The 23120-nt window shown below is 40.1% G+C and overlaps 1 protein-coding gene across 2 annotated transcripts in view; it reads left to right on the forward strand.

The window, feature by feature from the left end:
- oxr1a (oxidation resistance 1a) overlaps nt 1-23120 on the forward strand; it is a 145060-nt gene that overhangs the window by 59020 nt on the left and 62920 nt on the right. For both annotated transcript variants that reach the window (XM_057339320.1, XM_057339319.1), the window contains exon 3: nt 8108-8301. In XM_057339320.1, the coding sequence (XP_057195303.1) occupies nt 8108-8301 (194 nt within the window). The remainder of the gene's footprint in view (nt 1-8107; nt 8302-23120) is intronic.

A 23120-nucleotide genomic window follows, 5' to 3' on the forward strand; every position in this document is an offset into this window, starting at 1 on the left:
GTAGTTCTCTCGACGTTGTTGGGGGTTCCTATGGAAAACACCACAGTGCTGTGCCACGTCACAATCTTTAGCGGAGCGACGCTGACTGGCCTGGGCGAGTCAGATGTGAGCGCTAGCGCGAAATTGTAACCGTCCAGTGGAGAGGTAGGGCGTCCCAGAGCTTTTGAAGAAAAGGTGGGAAGGCCCTGCCACTGGCCGTCACGGGCGGATGCCTTGATTCTCTAACAGTGAGAAGCCGCCCTGGCACCGTAAGGGGTAAGCATTAGGGTACTGAGTAAGCATTATTCCCCCCTGGGGGAAAAACGCTACAGAGACCACTACCTACCGTAGGGAGGAATTAGTGGAGACACCAACATGGTCTCACCATCAGGGGAGAACTCATGGGAAAATGTGCGGACTGAAGGAGTTAACCGCAAGGTGGGAGTCCACCTAGGGAGGTCATGGGTTGCCGAGGTGGGAACCATTCATGAGGATACATCAGACGGACCCGCCCACTGGGGGGGGTTACCATGTCTGGAGCACTAGGTCCGGTTAGAGCTATGTGGTAGATAACTCAACTGTTCCCCAGCCTAAAGGGGCAGGGCTGCTCTGCCCAGCCTGCCCCCAGGAAGGTGCTTAGTGATGGATGGAATGCCTGTTCTTTACCCAGTGGGGAAAGAAGGGAGGCGTAAATAGCCGCTGATCCCCCTAGAGGAAGGGGGAAGGGCTTTCGCAGGCGTACGCCCTACTGGCTGCCGGTCCTACATGTTGCCCTGCAGTACGCGGGCTGACACCGGTTCCACGGGTAGGTTGTAGAACCTCGCGAAGGTGTTGGGCATAGCCCAACCCGCAGCTCTGCAGATGTCTGTCAGAGAGGCGCCCTGAGCCAGTGCACATGAGGAGGCTACACCCCGAGAGAAGTGTGCCCTCACTCCTAACGGGCAGGGGCGATCTTGAGATTGGTATGCCGTAGCGACGGCATCCACGATCCAGTGCGCCAGCCTCTGTTTGGAGACAGCCCTCCCCTTCTGCTGACCTCCAAAACAGACAAAGAGCTGCTCAGAGCTTCTGACGATCTGTATGCGGTTCAAGTAGAGGCGCAGTGCGCGTACTGGACACAACACGGATGGGGTTGGGTCTTCCTCCCCAGTGGGGAGCGCCTGCAGGTTCACCACCTGGTCTCTAGGGGGAATGGTGGGAACTTTGGTCTCAGGATAACGTGAGAATCATCGGGCCCGAGTTCTAGGCAATCTGTGGACACGGAGGGTCCCCACGGAGGGTCCCCTTGTAGGTCCCCTACCCTCTTGGAGGTGAGCGCCATCAGGAGAGCCATCTTTATCATGAGGTGAGAAAGAGCGGCAACTCTGAGGGTCTCGAAGGGGGTGGCCTCTTGAGGCCCGCCACCTAGGTTGCAAGAGGGTACGGAGCGCGGATGAGGCGGTAGCCTTCTCGCGCCCCTTAGGAACCTAATGACCAGGTCGTGCTGTCCCAGAGGCTTCCAAGCAACTGGGTCGTGATGAGCGGCAGTAGCGGCTACATACACTTCTAGTGTGGAGGGGGAGAGGCTACTCTCCAGTCTTTCTTGAGGAAAGGACAGCACGTTCCCGATCGAGCAACTCCGCGGGTCTTCTCTTCGAGAAGAGCACCAGGACGAGAAGAGGCGCCACTTATGGGCGTATAGCCGCCTAGTGGCCGAGGCCCTAGCCTGAGTGATGCCCCAACCACCGCAGAGAGTGGGCCGATCAGGATCTCCTCATCCTGTGCAGACATGGAAGTTCCAGGGGTCTGCCTGGGATGTGCCTTTCCCCTGGGAAAGCAGGTCCTTCACCAGGAGGATCGGCCAGGGGGGAGTTTTTGTCAAGAGCATTAGCTCCAAGAACCAAGTCCGGTTGGGCCAATAGGGCACAACTAGTACCACTTGATGCTCCTCTTCCCTGGCCTTGCACAAGAACTGTGCAATGAGGCTCACTGGGGGGAAGGCGTACTTCCGCTTGCCCCGCTGTGTGCTAGGGTATCCATGCCGAGGGGTCCCTCGGTCAGGGAGTACCAAAGTGGGCAATGGGAGGAGCCTGGGGAGGCAACAGGTCCACCTGCGCCTGGCCGAACTGCTCCCATATGAGCCAGACAGTGCGGGGATGGAGTCGCCACTCTCCGCGAGGCGTCGACTGACGAGAGAGCGTGTCGGCTGTCTGGTTCCACAGGAGGAGGCGTCGGGCGAGTCGTGTTAACTGCCGTGAGCGAATGCCACCCTGTCGATTAATATACGCCACGTCAGTTGTGCTGTCCGACCGGCCCAGCACGTGCTTGCCCTGCACGAGAGGCTGCAGCCTCTTCAGTGCAAGTAGCACAGCCCACAACTCTAGGCAGTTGATATGCCAACGCAGGCGGGGCCCCGTCCAACGCCCCGACACTGCGTGCCCATTGCACACGGCACCCCAACCCTGCGGAGAGGCATCCATCGTCCCACGACGTGCCTTGAGACCTGCCCTAGGGGGATCCTGCCCCTTCCCTAGGGGGAACTTGTTTGACATGGACGTGCCGAAAAGGGGGCGTTCCAGGTTTCACTAAGTTCCTCATGCACTTCCTGTAAACACGGCACTGGGGGCGGGTGCGGCTTGGAGCCACGCTCAAACCCAAGGCACCATGTATCCAGCTGCGAGCGCCGGGAGAGGCAGTGCGGGCACTGCAACCCAGCGCTCACGGCGGCCCGGGAAAACATGGCTGACATTTCGACGTCCGCTTCTTCCTGGGCTTGACCCCCCGAGGGAGGGAGCTCCGAGGAATCGTCGGAGTCGGATAGCAGTACGTCACCCCCCGATGCTGCAAAGGACTTATCCACAACGTCTGCCCCAGCGTACTGGAAACAGGCATCGTGTCCGTCCCCCTCCTCGATGAGTGTGTTGCACCCATGAGAACAGCGGGACATGCCACGCTGGAGAAATTTGCTCTTTTAGAGAAAAAAACTCAAACACTTCTGGAACTGCCGAGACGCCCAGGGGAAGTCGCTGCAGGAAGGGACCGTCCGCTGCACCACGTCGTAAAATTCCAGCAGTAATTCGGCATAGAGTTTGAAGTCTCGAAGTCGATCAGTGTGAAGGCTCCGAACAACAAAAGGTGAATGAATGCAGCACGCCATCTCCCTTTTATACCCGGATATCCGGGGGCGGAGTCCGGCATGCAAATTTCATTCGCCAATTTCATTGGCCTTTTCTAAACTAGTCAGAAGTTGATAGGTTCTCAAGAGCGAACCCCATCTGTCGGCTCGACACAACGTCGAGAGACAGACAGAAAGGGAACCAAAGTTATATTTATAGTTAGAAATGTAAGTAAAATATTTTTTTCTAAATTTATTTTTCTTAATGCAAAAATATTTTAGTACGCTGACATGTAACGATTTTTAATTCTGATGAGATTTGTATTACGGCATCTGTCTTAACCTAACAAGACCTCTTCCTTCTGCCCATCAGCTTAGGAGAAAAGATGAGCCCGATCTGATTATTCTGACTTTCTCAGAAAACTAATGTTCTAATTATAGCTCCAGCATTTCACGGCAGATGTTCTTTACCGATTCCATGTCGACTTTACCTCTCTAAATCAAATAATCTTCCCCTTAATTGAAGGAGAATGTTGTTTACATAAACACTTGAACAGTGATGGTTGGGTCTGATGGTTAAAATACAGGTTTAGCGTGAGTATGTTCTCCTAATCAAAGCAGAACTCATGCGGCGTGGTGGTGGTGCTTATTATTGTTTTGTTTGGTGCTTTTGTTTACATCTGCTGTTACGAAGGCGGCCAGCCCTCTCTCTCTCTCTCTCTCTCTCTCTCTCTCTATCTCTATCTCTATCTCTATCTCTGAGCTGTAAATAATAGATAAAGCGTTGGTGATGATTGGCACCACGTCTCAGCCTTATGGAGGAATGGAGGAGAAGCAGCATGCCAGCTAGTTAATACACAGCCCGCAAACAGGGCCTCGGCAGGACCCCTGCATCGTCTCGCCATTCAGCCCCCATTTCCAATTCAAAAGCATCCATTTTGCAGTCACAATAACAACAGGAGCGTCTAAATGGAGAAATCAAATCAATGTCTGACCAAAGGTGCACAATGAGATTTGATTCTAGCCTGTATGACCGAGCACGTCGCATAACTAAGCTCTTGACCTTAATATTAATTTTGATTTTCAATTATTCATGCCGCCTCATATTGCGCGTTTTAATATTTTGACCACACCTAACGCAAAAACTCTTCTTAAACGTTTTTAGTGTTTAACAATCTCACTTAATGCATATCATGTACTATGTTGTCTTCGAAGTGCAAATCAGAATCAGAATCAGAAAGAGCTTTATTGCCAAGTATGTTTGCACAAACAAGGAATTTGTGTTGGTGACAGGAGCATCCAGTACATAGAAACAGCAACAACAGTACACAGAGACCATAACACAATAGAATACAGTACACAGATGATTTAAATAAGGGCCTATGGGTATACAAAATTAAGAAATACAATACAATAAACATAAGATAAAGATATATAGAGTAAAGCTATGTGTGTATGTAAATACAGTTAGGGCCATAAATATTTGGACAGAGGCACATTTTTTGTTATTTTAGCTGTGTATAAATATGTTTTCGAGTTACAGTTTTATAATAGATATTGTCTTAAAGTGCACACTCTCAGCTTTATTTAGAGTGTATTCACATCCAGATTAGCTGAAGGATTTAGGAATTACAGCTCTTTAATGTGAAGCGCCCCCCTTTTTCAAGGGACCAAAAGTAATTGGACAGTTGAATAAAAATCTGTTTTATTCGCATGTATGGGCTTTTCCTTAAATAATTTTGTCATAAATGAAGCATGTTAAAGGTCTAGAGTTGATTTTACATGTGGTGTTTGCATTTGGAAGCTGTTGCTGTGAACCCACATCATGGGGTTCAGGGAGATCGCCATGCAAGTGAAACAGACCATAGTTAGATTTTAAAAACACTACACATCCGTCAGAAAGATGCCAGGAACATTAAGAGCGGCCAAATCAACAATTTGGGACATTCTGGGGGGGAAAAAACACACCGCTGAGCTCAGTAACAAAACAATCCTAGGTGTCCATATGAGATAAAAGTGGTGGATGATGACATTATCCTCTCCATGATAAAGAAAAACATCTTCACAACTTCCAGACAAGTATTTTTCCTCTTTTGTCTTGAACTTGGAGAGCAGAATTGTTCACCTTGTTGTCATTTTTTCCAAAGCCTCTGTTAATTTCCGACCCTGATGTAAACAATGTATGTTATGTTGGGAACCGATTTACTATCTGTTAATGTAGTCTAACATGAACTTACACAATGAAAAGTTGTTTAGGAATCCTAAAGCCAAGGCTAAAGAGGGAAATTTATTTCTTCCTTCTAAAGTTTGTATGAAGTACACCTGCTTAGAATGTTAAAAGAAATAGAGGATCTCTCCCAACACTGTTTATATTTATGTAAGGTTAGAAATGCTGGGAAAACTTTACATTTACACAACATTTAAAAGTGTAATGTTAGAAAGTAGGTAGATAACACTATAATGGTATGGTTCAACAAAAAAACGTACCTGGCTGGGTCGGACTTGAAATGGCTAGCAAGCAAGCGGGTACTTTTGAATATTCCATTTGTTTAGCAAATTGCAGCGGTCCATTTGCTTCTTTTCTCTCTTTCGTCAGTCTTTAAAAAGATATCTCAGATTTCACGCTGTACAATCCATCGCACAACTTTTTTCCGTTCTCATTCGCAACTAGACTCATGTCATGAAGACTCGTGAAGCATGGGCCCCGAACGTCAAAATAAAAGCGTTGTTCAACGAAAGGTGAAATCAGATGTCAATCAACATAAGTAGCGAATCAAATTTTGGGGTGACCCCCAGGGTGGCCAATTGCATGTCAGGGGTGTTCAGTGCCACCTTGGACCCCCCTCTGGCTCCGCCACTGGTCTGTGATGCATAAAAATGTTGCCTACATAGTCAGCTCTACAAGATACTGGGACAAAACCATTGTCAGGGTGTATGTTTAGTGGGCTGAGATGGACCCTTGTGTATTGTCTGGCAGGTTTTGTTGGGTTTCCCACTGTGTAATCTTGTCAGCCAGTGTTTGTTCTCTGGTAGATTCTATGTATTATGTAATGCGTTGTTGTTTTTTTGGGTGGGTGTGCTGCACCTGGGGTTTGCCATCAACATGCATTCACAGTTGCTTCAGGCTTTTTTTAGGGGAACTGTCTGTTTAGACAGGTGCGTAAATGACATGCCTACAAACAGACATCTGTGTTGGATGATACGCAGAAAATAACTTCTGGATATCTCTATATGAAGTTTTCCATTCTGAATGCATGATGATAGTAAAATAATCATTATTTATTGCGATTAGAATCATTACTGGCTCGTGAGATCAGCATCTGTCCTCTCACACCGTGTCTACACCGGACGTGGCACGGCGCAACCTGAAATGATAAAAGACAATAGAACGCATTAGAACCCATTATAATTGTAAATTTTGTCCACACTTGATGTGGCGCAACGCGACACAACAAACCCATTAAGAACAAGCCAATGTCGTGTCGCAGTGTGCCGTCGCGTCCGGTGTAGACACGGTGTTAGTGTCTCTCCTCTCACTTTCTAGTAATTTTTTTTTTTTTCTAATTCTGATATGTAACAAAACATTTATTTTCTAGATACATATGACTGAGGAATATAGTGATTCCAAAAATGCAATTTAAGCAAAGCAGTCTCAAGGTCAAGAGTCATCTTAAAGGAATAGTTCACACAAAAATAAAAATGATTTCATCATTTATTCAGCTGAATGTCATTTCTAAACAGTATGACATGAAAACAGAACAAAATAAGATATTTTAAAGAATGTTGGTAACCAAACAACCTCCCATTGATGTCCATTGTATGGACACAAATCCAAAGACATTTAAACATTCACAGAAAAAGAAAGTAATACAGCTTTTAAATGATATGAAGGTAAATAAATGATGACAGAATATTTCTTTTGGGGTGAACTATCCCACTTTTTTTAACGTATGACCAGCTGGGTGGCGCTGTTCTGAAACTTCACACGGATAGAAGGGACAATATTCGCCCTACACTACAGTATTAAACTCTGTCTCTCCTTTTCCGGTTCGTGTTTTAAACTAAATCACTTTCAAGTTTTAACGTTTGCCGCAGCAAGGAAGTCGAGTTTTTGTATTTGTAAGTGGTGTTTGAATCCCGAATGGTACTCCTAATGCAGGAGCTTTACAATTGTAGCTAAGCCTGAGAATGTTTCAGAGTGACCTAAGGGCATACAGTACAATCAATACCATTTACAGTGCTATATAATATTCTTTTATGTCTGCAGTATATCTTTTATCATATGACATGTTCCTGTAGTTTAATTGATAGAGCTGTACCAAGGTCACAGGTTTAATTTCCAGGGAATACACATACTGATCAAATGTAAATGCCACGGGACTGATGGATGACACAAAATAGATTTACATTAGGAGAGCAGACATTTATAATCCATTAAGCAATCAAATTGAAATGCCTCTACTCTTTTAATTATCAAGACAAATTGAGTTTTAGGTCATCTGTGTCCCAGAACGTGGGACAGAATGACATTTGTAGGCTTTTAGTGAAAGTGTTTTACTTCATTATTTCGAGAGAAACAGGATATTCAGTGAAAAAAGGAATACATATTTTGCAAGATATTTATTGGATTGTGAAATATGGGTGTTATATAGCAGAATGGAGGTTGAAGAATGGTGAGGATGGGTTAAAAAAGTAAGAAATCTTTCTGACAACCGCCAAAAAAGCCGTTTGACCTCATCAAGCAAGACATTTTTAACAATATTTACTGATAAATCATGCACAGAAGTTGAAATAAGAAAGTAAATAAAATCAAAAAGGTAAGATGTAAAGAAATGGTTTAGTAGACATTTTTAAGGCATTAGGGATACACGAAAATCACAGAATGCTGTCAATTAAAGCACCACATTAAAATATTTATTTTATTCATTTATCTAAAATATAATGGAACTTGTAATTACAGGCCTTTAGCATCTTATAAACACAGTTGATTCATGAGGTTTAACTGGCACACTCCTGTTCTTCTTTTTATAACAGGTTGAAGCAGAAGTCCCAGTCGGTGGACATCGGCTCTCAGGGTTTTCCTGCTCGTCTCATCCCGAGTCTGTCCTTAAACAGATCTTCACCACCCGTTGCCAAGACTACAGAATCGGAGGTGCAAGAAAACAACGCGACTAATTCCCAGCGTCGTGGTCCACGGTGCAGTGAACTGAAGCGTGGATACACTATAGGTAAATGTGTGTGTGTATCTCCGTTGCCATGAATGTGTTTTAATACTCATGAAGTTTCATGATTCATGAATTTTTCCCACAGTTGAAGTAATTCATAACTACAATCCGCTCTATAAATCAAACGCAGTAAAGTACATAAATCTGAAGCAAACTGGAATGTATATTCAGCAACCAGGAACATTCATTTCAATTTATGCAGAAACTCTTTACAAAAAACACTTTAAGACATTTTAAGGATGAATTTAAAGTAAACTTTTGCTTTTAGCTAGTGGAGACATTTTCTGAGCATCTGAGATGATGGGCCAGATTTACTAAACAGCAAAATAGCGCTAGAGCTCAATTTAAAAAAAAGTGCGCAAACCTTGGTAAATGACGTTGTGTGATTCATTTAAATACTCTCCTCCCATAAAGTTTGCGTCTGAAGAGGAAACTCATACAAATGTATATGCAAAAAGCTATGTCCACGCCTTTTCAGCGCTAATTTTTGTTGCTCGGTGGCTTTGGTCGGGGTCACTGAGTGCAGCTATGACACGTCAGAGGAGATCTGGCCCTCCCGGCTGAGCCTGGTTTCTCCCGAGTTTTTTTTTTCTCCATTATTCATCATTGGAGTTTGGGTTCCTCGCCACAGCAGAGCAGTGCAGTGTTGGCTTGCTCACCGGGAGACTGCATTTATTTATTTATTCATTTATTTATTAGATATTATTTATTATAATGTTTTTGCTTGGTCTATAAACACCATGCACTGTGCTGTGTTTTACCTTTTTGTGTTTTTCTTATTTGCTCCTGTAAAGCTGCTTTGGAACAATGCACATTGTGAAAAGCGCTATATAAATAAAATTGAATTGAATTGAATTAATTTTCACTGGATGTGTTTAGTAAATACCGACAGTACTTTTTTAACGCCAAAAAGTCAGTGTTGTTGAAAGTTTCTGTATGATTTCAAACATTTCTTGTCAAATTTATCCCAAACCAGATTATTTTAGTTATTCAGTCTACATTCATTTTATAGTGTCATACTCTACATTTTTGCAGTATTTTCCCTTTCAAAGCCACAAGTCCTAGATTTATTTCTAAAAGGCTGACGGGGTGTATCTCCGTATGCAAGACTCCCCTAAATATACATGCACAGATCTGTAAAATAAATCCAATTGTTGTTGGTTGTGTGTGCTGGTATAAAGGGATTGTGAGGTTAGGTCACAGGATACAGCTCTCCTTTCATCTCTGGCCATTTCATTGTGTTGTTGAGTTGAAAGCACAGTTTAAGAGCCCAATGAAAGAGATGTTTTGTCAAATCAAGAGGATCCTTCAGTGCATGTCCAAATTGACCTTTATGTTCATTCAGTTTACCTGTAATGGCAATGCTTTAGCGCCGTGGTTCTTAACTGGTTTGGCCATGGGACACATATTTTCCCGTGGTCATCAAGCCGCGACCCAATTTTTATGTTTTTTTTATTTTAGTTCGTTTTTCTGAGGTGAAAGACTTTTTATTTAGTAACAAGTTAAGAAAATAACGAATAATGACACTTGACCTTGACATCATATGTAGTTTGTTTAAAAAAGCGGGTGACTAATATTGATGAATGAACAGCCTATAAGTTAAGGTTAAGGCTATTAAATAGCAGTCCCAAACTAGTTTTTTAATAAAATTCTGGTTTGAGCCACCACCATAATATAAACATATACAAAATGAAACAAAGCGAAAATAACATGGCATTTTGGGGTCATGGAAACAAGCGCGCGCTGCCAAATTTTTCATACTGTAATGTCTGACAGGACAGGATAGTTCGTTTTTTTCTGAGGTGAAAGACTTTTTATTTAGTAACAAATTAAGAAAACAACGATAGAATAATGACACTGACATTCAGCCTGACAACATCTCACCTCAACACAGATATTGAATTGGGACTCGCTCAGGTATTCTGCCAACAGCTTTTATCCACGTCTTTCAAAAGAAAGGTCTCACATCAGAAAAACATTTAGAATTACTTTTTTTGTTGTTGTTGATGTTGCTTCTAAGACTGTACACTCCGCGACCCACTTAGATCGGTCTTGCGACCCACCAGTTGAGTAACACTTCTTTAGCGTATATAACAGAAAATAAACTTCACTATGTCATTATATCGCTGCTGTCCTTCTCAAAGCTCGTAACTCAGTATTTGATTCTTTTTATTTTTGCCATAAAACATTATTAATAGTCACTCTATATGTTTGTCACTGGGTTTTGCAAATATCTAACCAATAAAACGTACACAGTACACAGTATTAAAGAGACGTTGTGATTTTTCTTTCTTCTGGATTCTCTTTTAGCTGCCATTAAGACCCCACATCCCGCTGCGTTTTAATAACCCACCCTCACGTACCCCACCCAAATTATTCTGTCATTTTCAGCTCCATGAGAGAGATGGTTAGAGCGTTTTAATGTTTTTAAAAGGAAATGACCCTGACAGAGCATTCAATCTCCTTAAATGAGAGTGCTTTTATAGCAGGCGAGCGTACACGCCAGAATGAGTGCTTGTGGCGTGCTGAAAATGTTGGAGAATAGCGGGGTATAAATGCGTCCGTGTGGACATAAGCCTGCCGTAATGGATTAAGTATAGACCTTGGGGTGATTTGGAAATGCAGGTGCAGAACGATGAAGTCTGTGTTAGCCTTAATACCTAACTCACCTAATTCTGTTAATGAGATGCTGATTATCTTACATAAGCTTCTCTAGTTGATGCTGTAGTTCATCACATGACGTTACCTACATCTAACCTTTGACCTTTAGAGCTGATCATGGCTACATACGTGAGGAGTTCGGCATGGATGCATGTTAAGTTTCTTTTATCATTTACTCACTCTTGTGTCATTCCAAACCTGTTCGACTAGTGGAACACAACAGAAGATATTTTGAGAATTGGTTTTGTGTACATACAATGGAAGTCAATGAGGGCCAGTGTTGTTTCTTCAAAATATCTTCTTTTGTGTTCTGCAGAAGAAAGAAAGTCATACAGGTTTGAAATGTATTTATTTATTTGCCTTTATTTAACCAGGAAAGAACCTCACTGAGATTAAAAATCTCTTTTCTAGGAGTGTCCTGGCCAAGATAGGCGGCCCAGTTATACAAATACACGTACAACAAAGAACAATACATCACAACAATAAAATATTACAGCATTAAAAGCATTTTCAAATCATTAAATCATTTTCTATTGCACACAAATGTGTTTTGAATTTACAAAGAGACACCAACTGATTTATACGCAATTTCATTTGAAGAGAGTTCCAGTCTGACGATGCAGCATATTCAAATGCAGTTTTACCTAAATTAGTCCGTGCTGAAGGTACATGAAGATTATAAAAAGACTGAGAATGCAATGAATAGTTAACAACTTCTTTTCGGTGAATCAAACAACAGAGATAGGATGGCAAAAAACCCAGAATAGCTTTGTAAATCAAAATATACCAATGCATTTTCCTTCGAACAGCAAGTGAAGACCAGGCAACTCTATTATATAGTATACAGTGATGTGTAGAAAATGTTGAATCCGTAATAAATCTTAAAGCACCATGATACACAGCTTCCAAAGAGGCAAGAAGATAAGAAGAAGCATGCTGATACACCACATCCCCATAATCAAGAATCGGTAAAAAGTACCAGACACAAGCTTCTTCCTAGCATTAAATGAAAAACAAGACTTATTTCTGAAATAAAATCCTAGCCGTTTCTTCAACTTTGATCGCAAATAATTAATATATGAATTAAAACTTATTGTGTCATCAATTATAATGCCCAGGTACTTATACTTTGACACTAATGCGACCAGTTTCCCTTGCAGAGTTCGGAGAACAACAGAACCATCCAAAGTATTTCTAGAGTTTGATAACCACATAAATTTTGTTTTCTCAACATTTAAGACCAACTTTAAAGTAAAAAACCTTGCTTGAATAATATCAAATGCTGATTTTAAGTCACCCAAAGCTTGTTGTTTTGTAGGAGCAGAACAATAGATGACAGTGTCGTCTGCATAAAAGTGGAACCTTGCATTATCAATGTTAACGTTTAAATAATTTATATAAATAATAAATAATAATGGCCCCAGTACAGATCCTTGGGGGACTCTCGTACCCACTTCCAATAAGTCTGATTTAATACCTTCCACCTGTACACATTGAGTTCTTCCCTTTAAATAAGTATTAAACCATGAGACTACATTGTCTGATAGACCAACAATTCTAAGCCTATCTAACAAAATCTTGTGGTTCACTGTATCAAATGCTTTAGTTAAATCAATAAAAAGACATGCACAGTGGTGTTTTCCGTCTAGGGACTTCACAAGATCATTTAAAACTTTTAAAACAGCCGTAATGGTGCTGTGTTTTTTATGAAATCCTGATTGGTTGATAGACAAAAGTTTATGAGAGTGTAAGTACTGTGTTAATTGTTCACTGATAAAACGTTCCAATAGTTTTGACAAGATACATAACTTTGAAATAGGTCTATAGTTATCTAATAAAGTAGCGTCGCCCCCCCTTTCAACAGAGGAACAACAAAAGCAGACTTCCAAATCTGTGGAATTTCCTTGGTTGTTAGGAAAAGATTAAACAGATATGTCAATGGTTGTGAAATAATATTAGCCGCTAATTTTAAGAACAATGGTTCAATAAGATCAGGACCTGACGATTTATTCACATCTAGGTTTTGTAGTGTAGAGCAGACATCAGAAGTAATAATATGATTAAAAATGAACTCTGTTGTCCATAGATGCCGCTCTGCATTAAGAAATTCAGAGGTTACAGTGGTATAATTATTAGTCTGAAACAATGACCCTGATTCAGTAAAGTGGCTAAAACAATTGAGCATTTGTAATTTATCCACTAATTTAATACCATCCTTTGTTATGCAATCGGGGAGACCTGAAACAGATCTATTACCAGTCAAAAACTTTATATTTTTCCAGAACTTACTTGCATTTGCTGATTTTTCCATTTTATCAAGAAAATACTCTGCTTTTGCCTTTCTGATCATAACTGTACATTTGTTACGAAGCTGTCTAAAATACAACCAATCAGGATTTAAGTTGGTTTGTCTGGCCTTAGCCCATGCAGCATCCCGCTCATGAATAAGATCAGACAATGCAGTTGAAAACCACGGATTATCCTGACATTTAACTCTAATTTTTTTTAAAGGAGCATGCTTATTAATAATCAAAATAAAATTATCATAAAAATAATTCCAAGTACTCTCAATATCAGAAATTAACGTAATTTTTAAATAAAAAAACCTTGTATATTAAAGTGTTTCATACAATGTTTGGTGATAATTCTTGGTTTCTGCTTAGACATTTCTATATCTCTTGCTACTGCAACAACACAATGATCACTAATATCATTAGCAAATACGGAAGCTAGGGAATATTTATGAGGGGCATTTGTGAACACAAGATCTAATAATGTGGATTTTTCTGGAAACTTCAAGTTAGGTCTTATTGGTGAATCTACCAGTTGAAAAAGATTATAAGTATCACAAAATGCTTTAAAACCATCAGATACCGGAAGCAACCAATTTAAATTAAAATCACCCATTAATATCAATTCTTTGTAATTCAAAGAGGCTAAAGAATTCGCCAACGAGGTCAAAGTACTACTAGTAGCCGATGGAGGTCTATAACAACCTACTATAGTTAGTTGACATGTGTTTGAGACAGACAGATTAAGAGCTAATAGTTCATACTGTTTAACTATCGATTCTGAAAGTAGCATAGTAGTCTCAATACATTCTTTAACGTAAATTACAACCCCCCCACCCCTTTTTGGTCTATCCGCTCTAAAAACATTATAACCAGTGACGCTGATCTCTTTGTCTAAAATAGTTCTGTTGAGCCAAGATTCAGTTATTATTATAACATCCGCATTTGTGTTTCTTGCCCAGATATGAACCACATCCAATTTAGGTAACAAACTACGAAAATTAACATGAATAAAACCCAAATCTGACCTAGATTTTAATTCAGTTGGAGTAGTAAAAGTTGGGGCACATCTATTATATGGACCTGGATTTGGCAATACATTGCCGGATATTAGTAACATAAGAACTATAAAGCTCTTACGTCTAGCTGATTTACTTACTACATAATTTCTTATAGTCAGACCCACATGGAGAGAATAATTAATACAGTAGTTCTCTTCCTTAGTTAGCGAACACCTTGTACAATCTACATATGTAAAAATCAAAAGATACAACTTAAAACAATATTGTTTGAATGGAACAATGTCTGTAGACAGTCCGCTGTCAGAAATGACATGAGGGTGAATAAAAGAACCATGTCAAAACATGAACGTACTCAAAATATAAATCATTTTCTTTTCAATAAGATAGTATTTTTATACGCCCTTCGAGCAGGTTTTTAGCATTGTGAAGTTAAACCAGAGAGAACAGATTTTAGACACATGTCCTCCCCCTGAGATCCTATAGTCTTGATTTCTTTCCTTTAGTCGATGTTATGTGTCAAATTTACGTCTCCTGTTAAACGTAAGTGTCTTTCTCCACATGTGAGCCAACACGCCGCTACGTTTAATGTCTCTGCGTTTCCGCTCTCCTTACGTGGTTGAGGATGATTTGCTGTCTGCGTGTTCGGGGTGAACTGTCAGAGCGCACAAGACTGATCACGACGCTAATGGATCCGGAAAGGTTGAATGTTTGTCCTGTTCCTTAGTGTCCGTTCTGCTGAAGGTTCTGACCCCGAGGTCGGGAGAGATGCTGCGTAGGATAAAGCCGTGTTCCGGTCATGTGAAGGGGATATTTTACAGGAAGATAACGGAGGAATGTGCTACGGCATTCTAAGAGGTTGGAGTGAAGCTTGAGCAGGGTTTGTAATCGCCAGTGAACACACAGGAATACTAAGACTGTACAGATGACTACTGGATAGGAATGCGTTCACATGCAACTTGGAAATAAAGTGATGTTATGACATATTTTGATTATTCGTTTTTTCTTTTTTTAGTAAATTTATGTAATATACAGCTACGGAAAATTTCAACAAAATCAAACCTCCGGTTGCATAAACACAGCCACTAAGTTAAGACTGTCTTAACAACCATTCTCACAGACTAACAATTAGTTAGGACTAATCTGTCTTACTTTTCATATTTCCATTAGACCAATATACCTTTGTATGTAACTGACTAGAAGTTATGACCAGTCTTGAAGAAAAAAATTAGACTCACTTGTAAGACTAAGCAGTTTATGCAACCGGCCCCAGGAGTGACATAAAGTCATCCAACAGCAATGTGAAAGACTGACAGCATGACAAAACACATGAAATTTGAGGTTAGCATAAAAACACATAACTTTTTCCAAATACATGTTCAAATATTACTGTTGCATTGCTTAAACGTGAATATGAACTTTGTCTTGTATTTGAGCTCTGAAAAAATACAGAGCGTCTTTCATTTTCTGCAAATAAATGCAAATATAAACAATATTTCTATTTGAAATTAAGGAGAAATATTGTTAGTAGTTTGCAGAATGAAACAAAAAAGATCATGTTAACTAAACACATACCTGTAAATACTAAATTTTCAAATCAGAAAAGCTGATTTTGAAGGTCCAAAATTTCAGTATGTATAAAAATCAACCCATTTGCCATGTTTGCATGCAGTTTCTATTATAATCCCTGTTACTCAAACAGTGAATTAGAGTATGTGGTCATTAGGTAGAATGGTGGCGGTGCAGAGGTTACTGTAACCAGCCCGCGGCCTCCACCTGTGCACTCCTTCAGAGCCCGACCTACTGACTCCAATTCAATTAGCTTCAGTTCAATAGATTGAGCAAGTGTCGAGTTTACACGCTGCCCATGCCGGTTCTCCAGGGCTGCAAATGGAGCAGTATATTTTATCCAGTAGAAAACGCCTTTGACATTTACGCTCCTGTGCTATAAAATGCAGAAGGCCACAATGGCAGGCGTATTTACAGTTTATGACCGCTCTGTTATGCTTAGAGCACAACTTGACTGTTTCTAGCCCTCGGTTTAGTTTAGCGGTAATGTTTATTTGCTCAGATTGATGCTGTCATGCTTTGACCCGATTTCCGGCGGTGCCCGTGAATCCTTCTGTTTACAGAGCCGTGGAAAATGAAGACACTAGTTGACCGGATTGACCCCTGGAGGCATCTGTGTGGGTGACGGACATTATAGACGGGCTTGTGACCGGGTGAATTGTGCGAACTGTGTCCCGTTTGGATCAATCGCATCCTGTTCACATCAGCTTTAGTGTGTGATGGTACTTAATGATGTCATTATAAACTCTGCCCTAGTTCACATTGACCTTTGCGTTTAGACCGATCGACCAGCATTGAATTGTGGTATAACAATCAAGTTTGCAAACAAATCACAATCTGGGTTTCTGGGCCATGCAGAGATTAGACGTAAAGACTGATCAGGGAATAGACTTGTGGAAAAGGTCAGGATCATGATATGGTGGTGGATGAAGTGAGGTGACCCGTGCAGCTAATGTGGTGTTTTTAGCCTGTTATAAAAGGAATAGTTTGGGTTATTTATAATGAAATGTCTGTGAGCGGTCTGGTTTTGCACAATTTATGAGAATCAGGGTGCAAAGATTGTGTTCTTTCTCTGGGAAAAAAAATATGTTTTGAGAATAACTGCTCATTACATATGCCGAAATTTTGAAACCTAAGCGAATAAACAAAAAATTGAAATTCTAGAAGGAGAAATTACCCCAAAATCAATATTCTTTCATCATTTATTCGCCATCTTGTAGTTTAACACCAGTTTATGTCTTTTTTCTCTGTGTAACACAAAAGAAGATATTTTGAGAAATGTCTCTGGTTTTGTGACCATACAATGGAAGTCAATGGGGTTCAATGTTGTTTGGTTACCAACATTCTTCAAAATATCTTCTGTGTTCTGCAGATAAAAGAAAGGCATACAGGTTTGGAATGACATGAGGGTGAGTAAATGATTAGCAATTTTAATTTTTGGGTGAACTATCACTTTAAGAGCAAATGCTTACACTGATAGTCTCGTATCTTTATATAAAAACAACAGAAGTCAAAGGAAAGAATGAGAGGCAGATTGAAATATATTCCTATGAGTAGTCAGTGTTCATTAACCTCTTCCCAGAAACAGCATAAGGAACAAACAGCTTCTCTGTTAAAGGTTAATTGTGCTTTAACCTTCCCTTTTAAGCGTTTCAGGACACACATCATCACCTGTTTAACAGGGCTCGGGCTTTTCAAAGCGTTTCAAAGTTTGCAAGCGTCTCTTTCACAGGCTTACCGAACTGGAACCAAATATCAGCTCTGTGATTTGGTCCATGTGCAGCGAGAGCCGAAAGCTTTGTGCGAAATGACAAACTAGACAGAATTACAAAGCGAAGACAAAAGCCTGACATGTGGTCGATTAATGTGGTCAATAACTGACACAGTCGGGCAGAATTATAAAGTGAAATCCCTTCAATGTCATCTGTGGAGGAGAATATGTGTTAAATGTGAGTATGTGCTTGAAAGCAAGTTGGGTGAAAGAAAGGTTAAGTGGAGCTAGATGCAAAAAACATCATGGGTACTGCTAAAAGCTTGGACTTGTAACAATGTCATGTTTTGTGTCATTGATATTAAAACAGGAGATCCAGAAAACATTGGCACACTGGCCCACAAACCCACGCCTGTGGATTTCAACGGTTTTTAAGAAGCATTTTATCTGTAAGAATGCTTTCTAGGTAGGTAGCTCACATGGATTGGTACAGAGCCAATTGTAAATACAGAACAATATTATTTGCAATCAGAAACATTTTTCAGTTGTATATGACTATGAGGTACATTTAAAAATGAAATGAAGAGTAAGTTATAAACCTTAATTAAAACATAAAATGTAAATATAACTCACTTATAATATACTATACGTACAAGTTATTTATTTTGTTTAATTCATATTTTACATTTTTAACATTTCGTCGCTGTCCTTCTGAAACCTTGAATGTCCAAATTCACAGTTTTTCAGGAAATGAAAAAAACCACTGTACTTTTTAAATGATTACATACTGTGTTGTCAAAGTTGACAAGCACATTTTAATGCTTTTTATTGGTTAGATATTCGCAAAACACAGTGACAAACATAAAGGGTGACCAATGATAAAGATTTATGGCAAAAAATAAAAATCTGGATAAATGGAGATATGAGGTTTCAGAAGGACAGCAGCGATTTTTAATTAAACATTTTACATTTTAATTCATGTTGAAATATATTTACTTTTTTGGAGGAAACAACATTGGACCCCATTGACTTCCATTGCATGGAAACAAAATCACTGAGACATTTCTCAAAATATCTTCTTTTGTGCCCCACAGAAGCGTCATAGGCAGGTTTTGAATGAGGGTGAATAAATGATGACAGAATTTTTATTTTTAAGTTAATCTTACCTTTAAACGTGGAAGTTTTTAAATTTGTAAATTGCTTTACTCAAATTTTTTTTCTTGATCTTATAATAGATTTTTAAATACAAAATGACATTGCACAGCCCTCATGTGCGGGCAAATCAATCAACTTTAGTAGTATTTAGTCCAAGTTATTCAGTAATCAGTGCAGGTATTGCCTCTCTACTCTAGCGTTGTGAGCAACATTAGGCAGATTTTTATCTTCCACCGCAGTGAACACATACAACAAATATGGGCGAAGAAACAACAACACACTGTCGGCCCGTATTGGCGAGTATCCGTACGTTTCTACTGCAGTAAAAGAAATCCGCCAGTGCCGCTAACAGTCACACAAATGCCCAGAGATTCATGGATTAGGCCATGGGGTGAAATTAATACTGTTTGCTTTCCTGGAGGTGGTCCTTCATCCAGGGCTGAATTTACTGCCGCATACCCCTCAGAAGGATTGGCAACGCTGGATTTATAACCCGTGCTGTAATTATGCCCCTCTCTCTCACTCTTTCTCTGTCAGCTAGGCCGTCCCCTGTCGATTTTTAAACAATTTATCTATAATTTACCTCTTTCCCTCCTCTGCGCTCACCGCTAGCCCATGTACTGTGTATGAGCCAGGGATGGATTTTCATCGATTGTTATTGATTGAGGTGATTTTAAATGAGAGGCAAGCAGTTTTACCACCTGTTCTGTCAGAATATTGATTCAACTCATTACTGTGAAAAAATATATATGACACCCCTCATAATGGCAAACCTTTTTTTTTTGCATATTTCAGAACTTTCTTTAATCGAGTTCGTAAATTGTTTTTTTATTTCCAAACGTTTTTCTAGATATATCAAAAAGCATATAGGCTAGTGATCGTAATACCATCCTGACATTGAGTAAAATATGAACAAACCTAACCAATCGGTTTACATTAACTTTTTAAGGGAACTTGTTTCAACCCATGGTTGGTTGAAATATGAACCAATATGAATGATTTCTAGGTTGGTGTAAATCAACGGTTGGCTTTGTGCACATTTTACCCAAATGGGTTGAATTAACCTAGCACTTTTTTAGATTGTTGCATCACGATTGTATAAATCCAATGAAATCCTTGGCGCCCTGACTTCTAAATATCGTTCCCGTTGCAATTCGATTGGAGCTTGCGAGTTGCGATTTCAGTTTATGATGCATCAGACTCAGTAAATGGACAGCGGGTGGTCTGTGGGCATAAATAAGCCTAATTTGGTATTTTTTGGTGTGGGGAGGAAGCTTTTGCAAGAATGTTACAGTCTGTCTCTATAGTGCATCATACGTATTGACTTCAAAAGATGAAGGAAAACAGTTCAACAGTCTTTCCATCTTTTCCCTTTGAAACCAGATGTACCCGGCATGCATTTTCCCCTTCAGATGCTCTTCTTTCAGTGTGCCAATCACAGTGGTACAATCTTACTTTGTGATTATAGCCTCATTGTGTTGATTACCCTCCACCACCCCGAGTCCCTCACCGCCGACATCTACCTCCATTCTTTTTTGCACTTGTCAATTTTCCCTTCTCTTAATCAGCGTGGGAATGCGGGGAGACAAGCGTTAGGCTATTATAATTCATGCGCCAGTGCTTAACATAATGATGAAAAATATGACCGTGTCCTTCTGAAAGGGAAAGCAATTAATTCTCCCCGCGGAGTTCAGGAGGAGATATTGACACAGCGGTTAACATAAGATTGAACTTGTTTTGTTTACATCGCTCTGTTTCTCCCTCATCTCCTGCTGCGTTATTACTTGACCACCCTTCAGAGCATGGCGCTGGCTTTATTCTTTCAATAAATTGGCCGGATAAAGATGCCGGTGCGTTTTAGATTCGTTCATATTCCGCTGTTGAGCTCTTGGTCTGTATCCACACAGAAACATAGCATTGTTGTGGACCTCTGGTTTGCGTAGGTAGAAATATAGAAGATTTATTTTTTAGACACAGTTAGGGGGGACGCTTTTTCATATTTCATATTTCCTTGGTTTATGCTATTTTTAATATTTCATATGGTAAAATACCAAGTTGGTATGCCAAGAAACCAACTTTCCGGTATCACAATGCCTCCCGGGGGGACGGCTGGCCAGCAGGTGGCTGTTTGTTCAGGTGTCCCGCAACTCTAAACCCTCCTGCAGATTTCCGAAGCTAAAACCTTATGCTTTGAAATCAGCATGCATATGACATAACCATGCCGAATGCAGAAGAATAGCAGAGCTGGATGAAAAAAGTACTGATGCCAAAATGAACACAATTCAGCATGATGGGGCTTATCTTCTAAAAATAGCTTTGTCTCCCTGATGCGATTTTCTTTCTTTGTTCAGGGATTTTTCCTTCACGAATGCCATGAGGAAATGCCTGGTCTTAAAGGGATAGTTCACCCAAAAATGGAAATACTATCATCATTTATTCACCCTCATGTCATTCCAAATTGTATGACTTTTTTTCTTTTGTAGAACACAGAAGAATAAATGTTTAAGGATGTTGGTAACATTGAATCCCAGTGACTTCCATTGTGGACACAAAACCACTGAGACATTTCTCAAAATATCTTCTTTTGTGTTCCACGGAAAAAGAAAAGTCATACAGGTTTGAAATGACATGAGAGTGAAAAAAATATGATTGAAGTTCAGTTTACATTTATTTGTATGGTGATTTTCATAATACTTGTCAAAGCAGCATTAGAGAAAATGTTCCGTTTTGTAATGCTGTTTTGTATGTTGATTCAGAGTTGGCGTCATCAGAGGTCCGTGCAGCCATTGGCATCATCTCTTCACAAAGATTTCAGGCAAAACAACACCTGTAAGAGACTGGAGGCATTCCGAGGTGGAAACAGAAAGGCAAATAGATTAGTAATGTTCATTTAAAGCAAAAATATTTTGTCTCAAATTTACATACAGATAAGCTGTACAGCTGGAGTACAAGGATATGAGATGCATTATGGGAATCATAAAAATCAAACCAAAAAAATATAAAAGCCATGGTCTGACTGATTGGTTAAAGGTCCAGTGTATGACATTTAGCTGCATGTAATGGTGAGGTTGAGAACTGCAACCAACGACTCACTCCACCAATCACCCCTCCCTTTCGAAGCACTACGGTGGCTGACACATAACTAAGATGTCGTCATGTTTTCACTTCTTTGCCGATAAGATAATGTATTTACGAAACACGCTATGTAGAGCAGTTTGTCCGTTTAGGGCCACTGTAGAAACTACAAGATCTTCCAAAAAATGACACACTGGACCTTTAAGTCTACAGGATGATTGGTTGCTGTGATGACAGTCTAGCGGATGATTGGTTTCTATGATGTCGTTTTGGAGGATGATTGAATGCTGCAGTGATTTCTTTGAAGTCACAACTGCATATTGCAGTCACTGGTTCTCACAGAAATGGCTTAACAACCACTCTGGTCAATTGAGCAGAGAATGTAAAACACATCTGAAGTAATAGACTCTAATGTCGAATGAGAGAGTGCAGAGGTGTGGTGTTTTTTTTGAGTTACAGAGTTAGGGGACTGTTATAGTTATGTCAATCATTCGCTAAAACTCGTGTAATGTTCTGCATTAGGCCAGACCGAGTCACATGCATTTTGCCTTGTGAATATTCATGCCTTTCTGTGTAGTTAGACAAGATAATCATGTGCTGTCATTGTGCAGAGAGGGAAAGCAGTACTTTTGTCTTCGAGGCTATTTAATTTTAGTTGGCATGTGATTGCAATCATACAGAACACCTGATGGCAACACATTTTCAAAGTGTGTCAAAGTGATCCACTTGGAGAAGAATTTAAGGGGGCTTGGCAGAAAATGACACGTAAGACATGTACAAAGCTCACTAATTCACGATTTAGGAGAATGATAATATGAATTAAAATATTTCTATTGTACAAGAGAGGATCAGCACATTTTAACAGATCAAACTAGTCATTTATGGTTTGTGGGGTTTTTGGTTTTTCCATGCTTTCTTTTGTGTGTATTAGAATAAAACCCATATTCTTTGATATGCTGTAGTTTGCTCTTTTTCCAAATTTCCAATTAGTCCATTAAATACCTTAAAAGTTCAGTGTTTTGTACTTTTTGTACCATACACCATTTGATGATTAAATGATTAAATCCATTTTTTGTCACCTGACCTCAATTGACCTAAATTATTTACTTGAAGTACTCTATGAGATTTTAAGTAAATTTTTCAATAATTTAATGGCACATTGCTTGTTTAAAGGTTTTAAAAAATATTTTAAAGGGATATTCCACCCAAAAATGAAATGGGATATCCCAAAATGACACTTCACCCATTATGTGACTTAACGGCCCAATGTGTAATTTTTTGGTGGATCTATTGACAGAAATACAATCTATATATATATATATATATATATATATATATAAC

This window comes from Triplophysa rosa, linkage group LG8, assembly GCF_024868665.1.
Source record: "Triplophysa rosa linkage group LG8, Trosa_1v2, whole genome shotgun sequence".
Classification (NCBI taxonomy): Eukaryota; Metazoa; Chordata; class Actinopteri; order Cypriniformes; family Nemacheilidae; genus Triplophysa; species Triplophysa rosa.